A 15,300-nucleotide genomic window follows, 5' to 3' on the forward strand; every position below is an offset into this window, starting at 1 on the left:
TATGTTTCTCTTTCTTCCCTTTGACTGTGAGGATGGAAAGAAATCTTTCAAGACCCTCCTGCAGGGTTGGCCTGTGAGGTGTCAGCCAGGAGGAAAGAGTTGGTTGGAATGATTTCCCAGCTTGCCTGTGTCTAGTGTACATCCCAAAAGATGTACGCTGACCCAAAGAGATCAAAGTTGCTCAGGAAACAACATGACAGGACTTCAGACCTTTTCTCATTAATGCTAAGTTTGCAGTATGTGATGGGTCCCAGGCTGTGAGTGTCACATCCCCTGTGGGGAGCTCAGAGTGCTTGACTTGAGGATGATGCCATAACCAACAGAGAACAGTTGTTAAATGACCCTGACTGAGGGCAGTATGGGGCAAACAGGTTGAGTTTGACAGATGTAGTCTCTAGAGAGAGACACAGCAGTGATCACTGTAGACAGAAGAAATGAGACTAACTTCATGCTGAAAGACTAAGGAACCTAAAAAGCAACCTACAGCCCTCAGAAACCCAAGAAACTCAAGAAACTTTGAATGGCCTTGGTGATTGCCAAGTCTAGGAAGACCCACATTTACTCATTCAAGCAGGGACTGTTGCTTTCTTCTTGAGCAAAATCAGTTTGTACATTGGAAGCAACACAAGCTTATCCTGTGCTCCTGGTGTCCAAACCCAGTTAACGAGTACAAGTTAGTTAATCTGTAGGAAAAGTTCACTCCGAAGTCACAAGATTGATTTTTGCTTGGTTGAAAACGGAGTTCAAGAGCTGCAGGAATTGCTCTGTGAATGCACCACATTGACACACTGAAAATTATAATTACTCTCAAATGCCAGGGAGATAATCACTACCAGATAAGTATTCTCTAGAGATTTAGATCTGCCTTAAGTACTTATATGACCTACTCATCTGTATGGCCTAACTGTGAGCTCCTCATATTTGATGGATTTATCCTCCCTGAGCATCTCTGAGGTTCTTCTCTTTCGTTGATGGAGAAAATGCAGAACAGGCATATAGGGACTTTCCTAGTCACTGGAGAATCACAAGGGCAGTAAGGATTTTCTAGGAAGTTTCCTAAGTCCAAAGCTAAAGCAGAGACCCTAGGATGTGCTTAATCCTGATGGTATTGTGCCTGATTTTTCGTGGAGCTTGGCGATCTGGACAGTAAGATGCACAAAACCAATCTCTTAACCAGACCTTAGAGTTGACTAATGTGACTAACTTATTTCCATTTTTTTTTTTTTTGTCCCTGCCTGATTTTAGGACAGAGTCTGTAGCTGAGAAAATGCTCACCAACTGGTTCACCTTTCTTCTGTACAAGTTTCTCAAGGTAAGATAAGTATCACTCCTGGATGAGCAGCTGCTTTAATGCATTGCTTCTTGGCAAGGTGTAGTTGGGGTAGTGTTGACTTTGCATGACAGTGATCAGCAAATGACTGAAGTTACTTGAGACACCCTCTGAGCCCTCTTGTTCCTGCTGGAAGGTCTCCTTTGAGAGTTATGTAATAGTAATTTAAAAAGAGGCTTTCAGCCTTTAAGTCCCATCATTAATGTTTGGGTGATGACGTCCTCATGAGGACTCACAATGAGCCCTTAGATGTGCTAATTGCTGTGGTCCCATGCTCACAGCCAGCCTTTTGGAGAGAGATGCCTTTTCACCTTGCCCTGACTCTCAGTGCAGTTGCCAGATCTCCCTACATCTCGCATTATGTCATTTGGACAAGATAACCAACCTCTGCTTGGAAATTCAAAGCTTTACAAACCAATCCCATTCCTCTGAGCCTTTCCAACCCCCAGGCACAACCTGTCAAAGGCTGAATGCATGGGAAAGTTTTGAAGGTCCCTGCAAGGTAATTTCAGTGACTCTAGTATCAGATTCCCACTTGCAGCTGAAAGGAAAGGGTACAAGGAGGTGACTCTCTAAAGCACTGCTTTTATAAGTCTTTCCACCCACTCAGCTACTTGTCTTCCTGCCTTAGCCTGAACAGTGGCCTGATAAGTGCATGAGACAGGCACACAGAAGCAATATGCTGCTGGCAGATAAGCTAATTAAGTGGAAGACAGGTGTAGGAACTGAGAAAGGGGCCGCTTTGCTTCATATTATTAACTTGTTCTTGCCTGGATTTACACCAGAGGAAAATGACCTCGCTCATTGAGTTGGGATGCACTGCTAGAGGGGAGGGCAGTGTGGGAAAGAGGGAAGAAAGAACAGAGGCATGAAAGAGAAAGGAAGGACAGAAGAAAGCACAAGGCAAAGGAATGTGCACAGGGCAAGGACACGGCAAGGAATGTGCATAGGGAGGGCACAGCAAGAGAGGACAGGTGTGGGAAGAAGAGTGAAGAAAGAGTGAATGAATGAAGGGAAGGAGACATTGCAGAGGAGGTTGCTTTGCTGCTTGTGGGGTGCTTGTTGCACCTGACATCACTGATGTAATTGCACAGATCAAGGGGCACCGTGGTTCTGGGGCAACCCTCTCCAAAGTCATGAAGCTGCTCCTGACCAAGCAGCATTGCTTGCCTCCAGCATAGGAGTGCTCAGGGAGACTGTAGGCACTGCCCAGACACCTGGGATGAGGCACCAGTGGTGCTATCTCCTGCCAGCCCTAATTCCAAGTCTTTCAGGACCCATCCTACCACCTGCTCTGTTGCAAAGGTGTGGCCCAGCAGCAGTCACTCAAAGAGCCTTTGTATTTTTTGATGTGGAATCAATTGCCCAGTGAGGGTGACTCCCAGTGATGCATCTGCCTTGAGTGGCTAGGGGTGGCAAGCAGCAGCAATCACTGAGATATCATGTGGGCTTGGGATCCAGATTTTCATCTATGCTTTTTCTTGCTCACCTGATTGTTGTCTCTCACTCTTGCAGGAGTGTGCTGGTGAACCTCTGTTCTCCCTCTTCTGTGCCATCAAGCAGCAGATGGAAAAGGGTCCCATTGACTCAATCACTGGGGAGGCCCGGTACTCACTGAGTGAGGACAAGCTTATCCGACAGCAGATTGATTACAAAACACTGGTGAGTACTCTGAGCATGCTCTTCTATGAGCTTGTTCACCTTTTTCTAGCAAAAGGGCATTTAGAGGAAAGAAGCTAGTGAAGGACACACTGACTTTCTGGGTCTCTTTTTTCTGGCAACCAAGCAGCATAACCTGATCTACTATTTACATTCCCTAACACAACAAAGTTTTATTGCTGAAGAGTTTTCTTGCAAACCATGTTTGCAATGATAACTACTTCCAGTTTAATTCCACTGTGTAATATTTCATGCCCAGGCCACCTCGAGCTCCCCAAGGGCATTGTCTGTTGTGTGAAATCCTATGAAGATATTCAAGACCCATCTGGACACTTACCTGTGTGACCTGTTGTAGGGTACCTGCTTTAGCATGGAGGTTGAACTCCATGATCTCTTGAGGTCCCTTCCAACCCCTTCAATTCTGTGATACTGTGATTTTGGCATCGAGGAAGATGTTACAGTGTCACAGAGCAGGGACCTATCAGGTCTTCTTCAGAATCAATGCAACATTCCTTTTGAGCAAGCTCAACAAAAAGACAAATGAACTTGATTGAAAGATCTCAAGGGAAATAGAATTATTCCCTGTCACTGAGTCATCTGCTTCAAAATGTGATTGTCTGCATGGTGAAAGATAGACTATTTATTCCTACATTGGATACATCCAACCTTGGCTTCTATATGAGATTGCATCCTTTTTCTGTATGATTAAAGAGTATCAGTTAAGGATGAAGAACACTAAACACCTCTTAATGTAAATATTTGTGGGTCTTCACTTTTTTTCCCGGATACACTAAACCTTCTAAGCCTCCGCAGGATGAAGGAAGCTTTCCGAGTGCCCAGCTGTGCTTGTAATTCCTTTATTTCCCAAAATTTTGTTCTTAGAACATGCCAGGTTTTAAGATGATCAACCCTTCCTGCAGCAGGGGGTTGGAACTAGATGATCTTCGATGTCTCTTCCAACCTAAGCCATTCTATGATTCTATGATCAGAAGATGTTTTGAACTTAGCAGTTGATTTTATGTACACCTTCAATCGAGTGATGTTCATTTTGCTTTTATTTAACTTGCTTAGAGAGCTGTATCCAGTCAGTGATAGCTCCTTAACCTGCGTTAGATCTTAGCATAGGTGGAATGACTCTACTGATGTCTGTTCTTCCCTGACTGCAATCTAGAGCCTAACTTCAGTTGAATTCAAGCCTAATGAGGTAATGAGCAGGTAGACTTTACTCTTACATAAGACTACAGTTTAATTTTGCATTCTAAAACTTTCCTATTAAGTCACCAGAGTAGTGTTTCTTTTCCATTATGTGTAGTTGTCTAGTAATTTGGAGACCTGATCTTGGAGAGAATGAGTAAAAGAAAAAAAAAAAATCAGGCACAGAGTGATCACTTTCACCAAAGGAAATCCCTCCGATCCTTTTAGGCTTGATATAACTCAGCCAGCAAAGGGTAGTAATTATACATCAGCCTGAACAAAGCTCTCCTCCATTTGCTTTGTGTTGTTTGATGTTAATCAGCTCTCCCTCTTACATCTCAAGAGCAGACAAATATAACCCGATAGGAATCTTAGCAGATTTACAGAGATCAGCTTCGGTGAAGGAGATTAAGAAGAAACAGAATATAAATAAGATTTTTCTTCCTTTTGTTTCTTCTTATTTCTGTTATATTTTGTTCTTCCTCTACCTTTCTTGAGCAAATGTTATTCTGTTATCTTTTGTCAAAAATATATAGTAATGAAATTAAGCAAGAATTGATTCAGTGCTTGTAAGAAAGGAGATTCAGTATTTGTAATATAGGAATCACCTGAATGTCTCCTGTTCTCTCCATAAAGCATCTGGTCACTGCTGTGAGTCTGTAGTGTTTGTGGCTGAAATTCATTGGGGTTTTTTCATGAGTGCTAGATGGATGCTGGACTGAGTTGAATCACACGTCAAAACAATCTGTTTATTGCCATTATTCCAGGAAGACAAGGCTTCTTTTGGAAGGACATTATTCTTTAGCTTCTATTAATCATGACCTTTACTTTAAGTCATGGTTTCAAATATGGTTTGAGCGAAAAGCAGATCCGAAGAAACTGACTTATTGAAGAAGACAAAAGGAGACAGAGCAGTTTCAAACATCTGGAGTTACTGGTTTTACAATGTGCACCTTATTCACTAAATTTATATTGTTTGGGTCTGATTTATTTCCAGACCAGATAGCGATTTTCTCTGTGCAAAGTCCAATAGTTCTCCAAGGAAGCAGCCCACGATGAGCTGAGGTCTTTGCACTGTAGAACAGTTTGTGTACATGCAAGAGATTTTTCAGCCCATAGAATCATAGAGTTATTTGAATTGGAAGGACCTTTAAAGATCATCTAGTCCAACTCCCCTGCAATGAATTGGGACAGCCCAGGAGACACTACGGTAGCTACAAATGATATTTGCTAGCATAAATGTGCATCAGCTACACAGTAGGTCTTCTCCCAAGATGTATACCTCAGAGAAACACCCTCTGGTGTTAATGTCTTTGCTAGCAGTCAGTTATCATCATCTGTGGTCTGCAGCATTATTAAAAGCCTATCTGGATTATTCCATCTATGGCAGATGAGAAGATTTCATTCCTGCTGGCTGCCATCTGCCTTTGCCAGAATCCATGGCTTTTTTTAGCCTTTCACCACACCAGAACTTCGCTGCACAAACTTCCCTCCCTGCTGCCACAGCTCTGCTCTCACTGGGAGATGAAGGACCATCCATCTCCTGCATCAGCTTCATTTCTCTTGACACAAATAATGCAGAGGAGCAAAGGCCTCGATGTGTGTCGGAAGCTGTCAAGAGTATTGGATAATGAGCGCTCAGGGCTGGCAGGCAGGAGCTGCCCAATGCGTACTGAGCAATGGCATGCTCTGCACAGCCCCAGCACACCTTGGCAGAGTTGAGAGCCTAATCAGATCATCTGTCCTGTCAGCGTAGCCCAGGGTGGATAAATACGTTTTGAGTTGTGTTTGGTTAAAGCCTTTCAAGGAGTTTTGGTGGCAGGGAGGAAGCCAGAAATGAGATATTAGAGGGTTCTCCAATGCTTTGTCTCTTTGGGCATTCTTCTCCTTGCTCTGTTGCCAAGATATGCTGTATGATTACCCCTTGGACCTTCCTCAGACTAATCTAGAAGGACCGAAACTATAGTGATGTCCTGGTCTCAGGATAGAGCACTCAAACAATACAGAGAGCTCAGGACCAGGGTCCCCATATGGGTAACCACAAGCCATGTGTTTGTAATTTAAATGCCAGTAATCCCCAGTGGAGATTAGGGCTTAGTTGTGCTAAGCATTGCATATATATATATATACTTAGAGACAGTTCATGGCTGGAAGGGCTGACAGATAAAAAAAGCCGAAGGATATAGAAAGAAGGTCAATAAACACAAATCCAGTAAGATGTCATAGCCCAAGGTCAACCCTGACCATGGCAGGAGGATTGAAACTAGATAATCTTTAAGATCCCTTCCAACCCTATGATTCTATTAAAAAGTCAAAGTGAGAGCAGGGCTCAGAGGTCACTATTCTCCTTGCTCCCAGTCCCATATCTTTCTGTGTTGACCTCTTAACTAGCACCCTCTTTTTGCTGTGCTGACACAGATCTCAGTGCATGAGTTGCATTCTTGAAGGCAACTGAAGGTGTTTACATTGGTGCTGAATCACTCTGTAGAGCTCGCTGTGACTGACATCAGCGCTGTCCAGTTTAAGTGAGCTCAGGTCAATAAGACCTGCAGAGTAACTTGGTCTCCACAGACATGTGGACCCCTCTAGGATTCCTAAAAGAGCTGATCTGGCCTGTATTACCATGTCATTTCCCTACAAATGTGTAGCAGGAAGGGGGCAACTAATAACCTCAACACTGGATGCATTTCAGCAGTTCTTTTTATGTCTGACTCTGTGATCATTTGAGATGAAAGATGCCACAGAATTATACAACTGTGCTGTTGTCATTATTATCTGAATCGACGCTTCTTCAATACTCCTGAACGTGGCACATAAATAATAGCATTATGATGTAATCAATATCTCATATTTATGTCTACCCTTTCATCCAGAAAGATCACAGAGCTCTTTGTAAGCAATATCTTCACAAGTCCCTCTTAGTTAAGTATAACAGCACCAAAGGGAGCCTGGTGAGCCAATATATAATTATACTGATACAATTTCACCCAGTTTCAAGCCACATTTAGATCTCACTGCATCTTGGTAGGTTAGATCGAATGCAATAGATGGTCCGGTATCTCTTGCATACTACAGAGAAGAATTTATGGTCAAGGTAAAATTTGTCAAAGTCACCAAAAATACCGTGTCTGCACATATCAGAGTTGCAAAGCAACATTTAATGACTTGATATAGCCAGAAACTCCAGCAGACTCTGCTAACAAGTGCAGAGGTGTGCTAAGTTTGTAAAAGTTTATGGACTACACACTCCTGTAACGAGCAGAGCACTTGACATAGACGTGGCTAAGACTTAGTGGACAAATTGCTGTTAGACCCCGTGTTTGTTTAAAGCATCCCTCCCTCCCCACTTCATATGCCTTGCATTTATTCTTGGACACAATCTTCAGAGAAAATTATATTCTCCTTCAGAGAAACCAGGGGCCTCTTGGGTTGAGTCAATTTTCTTATTCTTTATGTGAAAGCAGCAAGGCTTTTTAGTTCCTCTTGTTTTGTATATCTTTTTAAGAAGCCCTGCATTTCAAATTAATAACATGAGAAAGATTTTGGTCCATCCAATGCAGAAGATGGACAAAGTTAAGGTGGAGAGGTGAAAGATTACTTTTACCTGTACTGTCCAAGTCAGATGTAAGGAGGCTGCTACAATACTTAGACACCTTGTCAGATCTCTAAGGAGCAGGGAATGGGTCAGAGGCCAAGGAAAGTTCTGGATGCCAGTTCAGATACAGCCAGGGACTGGTTGTGTTGTCTGGTAGCACCTGGATGAGTGTTATTTTGAGAGACCTGCGAGAAGGTGGGTGTGGAGGGATGATCACAGGATACCTGCACTGTTGTGAAATACATGGTTGGTCTCACTGCCTCTTTCTCAGGTCCTGAGCTGTGTGAACCCTGACAACGTGAACAGCTCTGAGATCCCAGTGAAGATCCTGAACTGTGACACCATCACACAGGTCAAGGAGAAGATCCTCGATGCCATCTTCAAGAACGTGCCCTGTTCCCACCGGCCCAAGGCTGCTGATATGGACCTGGGTATGTGAGTGTACAATGGGCTCTGAATGCCCCATGCCAAACCTGCCACATCCTGCCAAACCCTCTGTAAAAGAAAATACCAAAAGCACAGGGTGGTGTTGTCAGCAGTGTTCAGGCTGCTCAGATTTATTCTGAGCTCTTCTCTGGGCGGTGAAGGCTTGGATAATGCATGTCTTCTTGCTGAGAGAGTCACAGCCCAAGCAAAATTAATTTCTCATCATGCAGGCACAGGAAAGGGGATAAAGCATCCTCCGTTGAATGGGCTGCATCCATCTCACCCTGACTGCTTCCTTTTCCTACCAGCATCTCTCCACCAGCAGCAGGGCTGGGAAGTGCTGCTCTGACATCTCCTTTTTGTAGAGAATTAGGAGATCAGCACTAACATTTTAAGGAAAGATCCCTCTGTTTATGAATTCTTGCTTTTTTGTTCCCTTGCAAGATACTGTGCTTGGAGGGTGGAAAGGGCTGCACCAGCTTCACTTGCATTTTAAGTCAGCTCTGGGGCACACAGCCTCAAACAGCGATACCTCTGGGGCCAAAATCAGCTTCTGTCCAAAACTTGGAGCAAGGGCACGAGGGCAGTGAGATATCTGCATCTGGATCCAGAAGCAGATCCAATACAGCACCTGGAGACCTGTATGAAAGGCTGCAGAACAGTCTGCTCGGGGCATTGCTGAGGTGTCTGGCACAGGGCTGGGACTGCATTGTGTGTGACGATCAGCCAGAATTTGCCCTTGGTGACCTTCAGTGAAAGGGGCTTGAGTGGAAAATGATGGAGTCTATAAAAGTCAGCGCAGGAGAGGAGGAACCAAAAGGAGAGGGAATGGATGGATGCCAAGAAACAATTCACAGCAATAACAGAGGCGGAAATAAGAGGTCAGGGATTAAAGTTAAGTGTGTATATGTGTGTGCATTTGTGTAGGGGAGGAGGGGACTCCTGACAGAAATTGCAGCAAGATTCAGGCTCGTGTAAGGTGGTTAGAATAATGAAACGAGCTGCCAACACCAGCAGCAGTAAAGAGCAGGTCATATATATCATCAAGAAAGGACCCAAGGTGATTTTGGAGATGCTGTGAGTCAGCTGTGAGTGCAAGGGTGAGCATCAGGCAAGGCGGGGTGCCAGGGCATAGGAGATGGGACTATTGGGATTGACAACCAAACCCATTGACCTGTCTGGTGCTGAAGGGTGACCACAGAGCCCATTAGGTTTGGGTCTCGGGCTGGGTGTGGGTGGAAAGTGGTTTATTCTGCTGTGGGGATGAATGTTGCTTCCATGCTTAAAGGCAGGGATTTGTACCTGTGTATTGCAATCATGAGGGATAAACTGGAGTGCACAGATTTTATTGCAGCTCTGACAGCTGAGAGGTACAGAGCAGTGTGTGGAGGGGGTTCTAACTAACTGGCAATTCCGCATCCAGGGCTCTGCTGCTATAAGTCATTTTGATATTCTGAGTGATGTTGAGGACCAGAAAGTGTGTGCAACTCTAACAGAAGGGCTGAACACAATCTTGTCCACACTGACAGGAGACTGCTTAATGAGCAGCAGTTTGGCCAATAGCATTGATGATGTAGTTGGCAATAATAATATTTTTATGTTTGATGATAATTATTACAGAGGAAGATACGGATAGAAAAAGAACAACCCAAACCATCTTCTCATCTAGGAGAAGAGTCCTGCCAGCAGCAATGTAGTTGCAGGCTCTGTTATCACAGCAGTTAATAAGGTGGGAGGAGCAGGGCTGGCATGAGCAAAGCAGGAACAAGAGGACACACACACCAGCCACAGCTCCAGCCCATCCTCTTTGAGGGAAAGTTGCTTGTTGGCACCTGGCATCCTTCAGTGACATAAAGAGCAGCAATGAGAGAGCAGAAAGCAGCTCTAGGCATTAGGAAGCAGCACAGAGCTCTCAGCATCACCCTTCCCCACGCTGAAAGCTCAGACCTGGGGAGGTGGCTGGATCAACCCCTCCAGTGCATGCTAAGCAGTGGGTCTGAGCAGATGATTATCATCTGGCCTTGAAATCAATCATTTTCTAAAGAGCAACACTGTTTTCTATTGCAATCGCAATTTTTTAGGCTCTCTGGCCACACTAAGGCCAGATTGCTCACATGAAGAAAGCAAACAAGCTAATGAGTTATTTTGAGTTGTTAAATGCAGGGTAGCTGCAGGCAGAGTGACTCGTATGTGTCGCAAATGTCATAATGTTTTGCAGTTACCCAGACAACTCATGGAGGGGGTTGTCAGCTGAAAGCATTTATTTTGGACACCCTGAGGTTACATTTTAGTCCAAAACCCAAATTGCAGCCCTCAAAGTAAAGGCTTCTTTCTACTGTGGCTATGTTTGTTGTTATTGTTTTTTTAAAGCCCTTGCCATAAATAAAATATTCCCCTTCTTTGGGAAAACGTTAAGGTGTGAAAATCACCAAAGAGAAATTTGGCTCCATGCTGAGGCATTCACTTTTCCCTGAGCCTTTGGAAAGGGACTGCTGAGGTGGGGGCAGTTGGGTTGAATGCCTTGCACACTCAGTGGTGCTGGCTCAGCCTCACTGTGGACCTTGTCAGGGCAAACTGTCAGTACTTCACCCGCATGAAGTCCTGAGGTGATGGGTTTAACATCTAGGAACCATTTAAGCAGTGCAGCTAGATCATATTTACAGTAAGGCAGAGAACCAGACAGGCTGGAGAATTGGGCCAAGAGGAACCTTGTGAGGTTCAACAAGGGCAAGTGTAGAGCCCTACACCTGAGGAGGAATAACTGCATGCATCTGTATGGTGAGTGGCTGAGCTGCTGGTCTCCAGCTGCCCAAAGAATCTGGGCCTCCTGGTGGACAGTAGACTGTCCATGAGTCATCAGTGTGCCCTTGTGGCCAAGAAGGCCAATGACATCCTGGGCTGCATTCAAAAGAGTGTGGCCAGCAGGGCGAGGGAGGTGATCCTCCTCCTCTATTCTGCCCTGGTGAGGCCACATCTGGAATACTGTGTCCAGTTCTGGGCTCCCCAGTTCAAAAAAGACAGGGGTCTCCTAGAAGGAGTCCAGCAGAGGGCTACGAAGATGATGAGGGGCCTGGAGCATCTCTCGTATGAGAAAGGCTGAGGGAGCTGGGACTGTTCAGGCTGGAGAAGAGAAACTGAGAGGGAATCTTATGACTCTTTATAAATATCTAAAGGGTGGGAGTCATGTGGATGGTGCCAGACCCTTTACAGCACTGCCCAGCAATAGGGCAAGGAGTAACAGGCACAAACTTGAGCATAGGAAGTTCTACACAAACATGAGGAAAAGTTCTTTGAGGGTGACAGAGCACTGGAACAGGCTGCCCAAGGAGGCTGTGGAGTCTTCTTCTCTGGAGATATTCAAAACCCACCTGGATGCCTTCCTGTGTGACCTGCTGTAAGGAAGCTGCTTTGGCAGAGTGGTTGGACTCAATGTTCTCTAGAGCTCCCTTCCAACCCCTACAATTCCCTGATTCTGTAACTTGCATGTACAGGCTGAAATATTGCATGATCTGATATAAACTTTTTCTTTCCAACCACAGTGGTCCTTTTCCATGTTAGAAGCAGAGCTGAGTTTCTTCTCTTTTCCGAGAGATTATCACTTAATTGGACACTTCCTCAGTTCTTGTTTCCCACACATCTGGTTGTACTGGAGCACACAGCATAGAGGCAAAAGGTTTTTTTCTTCTATTTCTTATGCTAAACTGTGTCTTACTTGGAAGTTATTGGGAAATGATGAAAAAGTCCTAGGACTGGAAGACTAAAAGCAGCCCACCCTGGGCTCTTCTGAAAAATCCATCATGAGCACAAGTGATCATGAAACAGGCATCAAGCATGGGTAAGCTAGATGCATATGTTCCCCTTTCCATTGTTGTACACAGCCACAAATCTTTCCATAGCCTTTCAAACCAGACAAGATCTGTAGGAAAAGGGTGTGAAGCACAGCGGAGTGTGTACAGATGACCAAAATGAATTGTATGCATCGTGACCTACCAATGCTCATAGAGGATAGGGTAGGCAGTGGTGACTAGCTCAGAAGAAGACATCTGGAGTGAGATGAGAGGTCTTACAGCTCTGAGTGTTTCAGTTGCCCCTGAAAAATCTTTTCTGTGCTGATATTTTCTCTGTTGTTCTCTGGGCATCTTCATGGTGATCAGGATCAGAGAGAAGGCACAAGGGAGGTACAACATCTGTAAGATCTGAGAGGCAGGATATCTCCCCCTCTCCCACCTCCTAGTAGACTCACTCCTTAGCAAGGCATTGCTACCACTCAAACAAGCTCCTCTTCATCGTTTTCCCCTGGAATTTCCCTTTTTCTGAGTCAAGTTGAACGGAAAGGCTGTTTCTTAAGGAAAAAAAAAAAAGAAAAAAAAAAAAAAAAAGAAGTAATTCCTGCGTGCAATAAAAAGATACACTATCTGCTGAATGAAATATAAAGGCTTCACAGCAGCTGTCTCCTGAGTTTGCATTTACCACTGCTCCTGATTGGAAGGCTTGATAAAGATAATGGGATTTTTACCTCCCTCCCCCTCTCTCCGGAAGGTGGACGTGTAACAAATTGGATTGGAGTGTGTCTCTCCTTTGTGCCGGCTCACAGAGGAGTGGGCAGATCTGATGAGAGAGGGGATGGGGTGCTGCCAGCGAGGACAAAGCTAACAGTTTTCACTTAGTGCTGTGAATATGGATGTCAGGGTCACCTTTTCCTTCTTTTGTGCCCTCCCAGCCTGTTCCTCTGCATCACAGAATCATAGAATTGTTTAAGTTGGAAGGGACCCTTAAAGGTCATCTACTCCAACTCCCCTGAAATGAGCAGGGACACCTACAGCTAGAACAGGGATATCTACAGTGGTGCTTCCAGACACCACATTTCTTTGCAGACTGTTCTGTGACCACCCATAAATAGTAAAGAGAAGCACATAGCACTGCTCTGAGGTTAGAAAAAGCTGGGGATTCTTTCCATGTTATTGCTCAGATTCGTGAGAAAGTGCTTTGTATTTGGTCTGGGCAAATGGTCCGTGAAGCTGAAGCAAGATGCTCTGAGCCTGCCTTGCAGAGTTCACAGCCCCTTGTTTTGCTCATGAATGGGTCTTGTGCAAAGTCAGGGTGGTCCTTGCTCTTCTCCACGTGGCCCTTTTTTTTTTTAATGAAGGCTGAGGGGAAGGATTTGGTAATCACCTGTATCTGAGTGGGAGTGTAGGGGACCCAAGACGTACATAGAAGACACAGTCCTATGGTTCCCAAAATGTCCCCATAGCAAAGGGAAAGCTTCTGCTCCGAGGACCCTGTTCAGCCCTCAAGCATGGGGAAAAAGAATGAGGAAAGGTATGCTTATCTTTCATATCAGAGACAAGTGCAACCCTGAGAACCCATGCATTCCTCCCAGAACACTGTGTAAGTGTGTGTCCTTCCCCAAAGATGAGTGAAGAAAGGACTGTGGCAGCATGCTGAGACATGATGGAGCAGGGTCGAAGAGACACCATAGGGGTTAAAGGCATTTAAGAGACACACACTGTGACAGCAGAAGAGAATCATGGAGTCACAGAATGGCTTAGGTTGGAGGAGCCCTTAAAGATCATCTAGATCCAACCTCTTTCCCATGGATAGGGTTGCCCCCCACCAGGTCAGGCTTCCCAGAGTTTCATCCAACCTCACCTTGAATGCCCCCAGGGATGGGGCCTCCACAGCTTCTCTTTGCAGTCTGTGCCAGTGCCTCACCGCCCTCTGAGTAAAAAACTTCTTCCTAACATCTATCCTAAATCTCTAACCTTCTTTTAGTTTTAAGCCATTCCCCTTTGTACTATCACAAGAGATTTCGGTATACCCTTCAAAATGCTTTACAAAAGGACTGTGTCCCAGCCCAGCTCCAACTTACCGTTTTGTGCTCTTCCAAGCAATGTCTGTGATCTGTTGGCTTCTGACAATCTTGTCCAGGTGGCAATGAACAGAGTATATCACCCTCAGACATCACAAGGATGATATAGGTGAGGATCAGAGGAGCTGCAGTAAACGAAGGGCAGTTTAGTATCAGTGCTTAGCCAACGTAACCTTTGCTTACTCTATCAGTATCTCCAGCCAAAGTAACACCCAGCAATAAACAGAGCAGCTGACCTCTTCTTACTAATTTAAATGAATAATAAAGGCAAGGGCAGCTTTCCCAATACATTTTAATTATGTGATAAGAAAACTGCTGAAACCAAAGGAAATTTGCAATGGTCCTTGCATCTTTATGTTAGGAGAAATAAGCAGGGGTGGCAGGTGATGTCTCCACATCCAAAGTTCATTTTAATTAACTCCAGCAATTGAATAGACTTTCTGCTTGGGCTCTTGCTCAGTGTCTGGGTCACTGTGATTGAGACGTGACAATCAAAAAGGAAGCTTGGATGGTTAAGGTTGTCTGTACTTAAGCTATGGTCATGACTGGTGTCACAAAGTGATGTTACATGTCTCTCCTTTTGGTCCTGTCCACATGTTCCTTGCCTACAGGCAGGTTTGTGAGCACTCTTTGGGACAAGCTGTGCCACATGAAGCATCCTTCAGGACTTCTACAAAAGGTTGGAGCACGCTGGGAAGTGATGGGGTGCTCTAGTACTGAAGAAGGAAAAAAAAACACTCAGCATTTTGAGATGGAAGCTAGAGAAGTGGTATGGTCAGAAACTAGAACCCTTCTGCTCACAGACATGCAGCTGAAGCCCCCAGTAAAGGGTCTGGTACTGCACTGAGCCAGACATTGCTCTGCCCAGTGGAGCCCTGTCTGTGACTGAGTCTTGGCGGTTAGACGTATCATAGAATGATAGAATCAGAGGATCACAGAATGGTCTGAGATGGAAAAGACCTTAAAGATCATCTCGTTTCAACCCCTCTGCCATTATCAGGGACGCTTTCCACTAGATCAGGTTGCTCAAAGTCTCTTCCAGATTGGCTTTGAAGGGTTAGGACATTCACAGTTTCTCTGGGCAACCTGTTCCTCACCATCTTCATAATAAAGAATTTATTGCTAATATCTAATGTAATTTCACTCTCTTCTAAGTCGTAAGTTATTACCCCTTGTCCTACTACTGCACTTCCCGATTAAGAGTCCCTCCCTGGCTTTCCTGTAGGT

General features: G+C 44.8%; 1 protein-coding gene across 2 annotated transcripts in view; it reads left to right on the plus strand.

Moving 5' to 3' along the window:
* Window positions 1-15,300, plus strand: part of PLXNA4 (plexin A4) — a 454,438-nt gene that overhangs the window by 406,468 nt on the left and 32,670 nt on the right. For both annotated transcript variants that reach the window (XM_040663912.2, XM_040663921.2), the window contains exons 23-25: window positions 1,246-1,312; window positions 2,846-2,992; window positions 8,050-8,209. In XM_040663912.2, coding sequence (XP_040519846.1) covers window positions 1,246-1,312; window positions 2,846-2,992; window positions 8,050-8,209 — 374 coding nt within the window. The remainder of the gene's footprint in view (window positions 1-1,245; window positions 1,313-2,845; window positions 2,993-8,049; window positions 8,210-15,300) is intronic.

Source organism: Gallus gallus, chromosome 1 (assembly GCF_016699485.2).
Source record: "Gallus gallus isolate bGalGal1 chromosome 1, bGalGal1.mat.broiler.GRCg7b, whole genome shotgun sequence".
Lineage (NCBI taxonomy): Eukaryota > Metazoa > Chordata > Aves > Galliformes > Phasianidae > Gallus > Gallus gallus.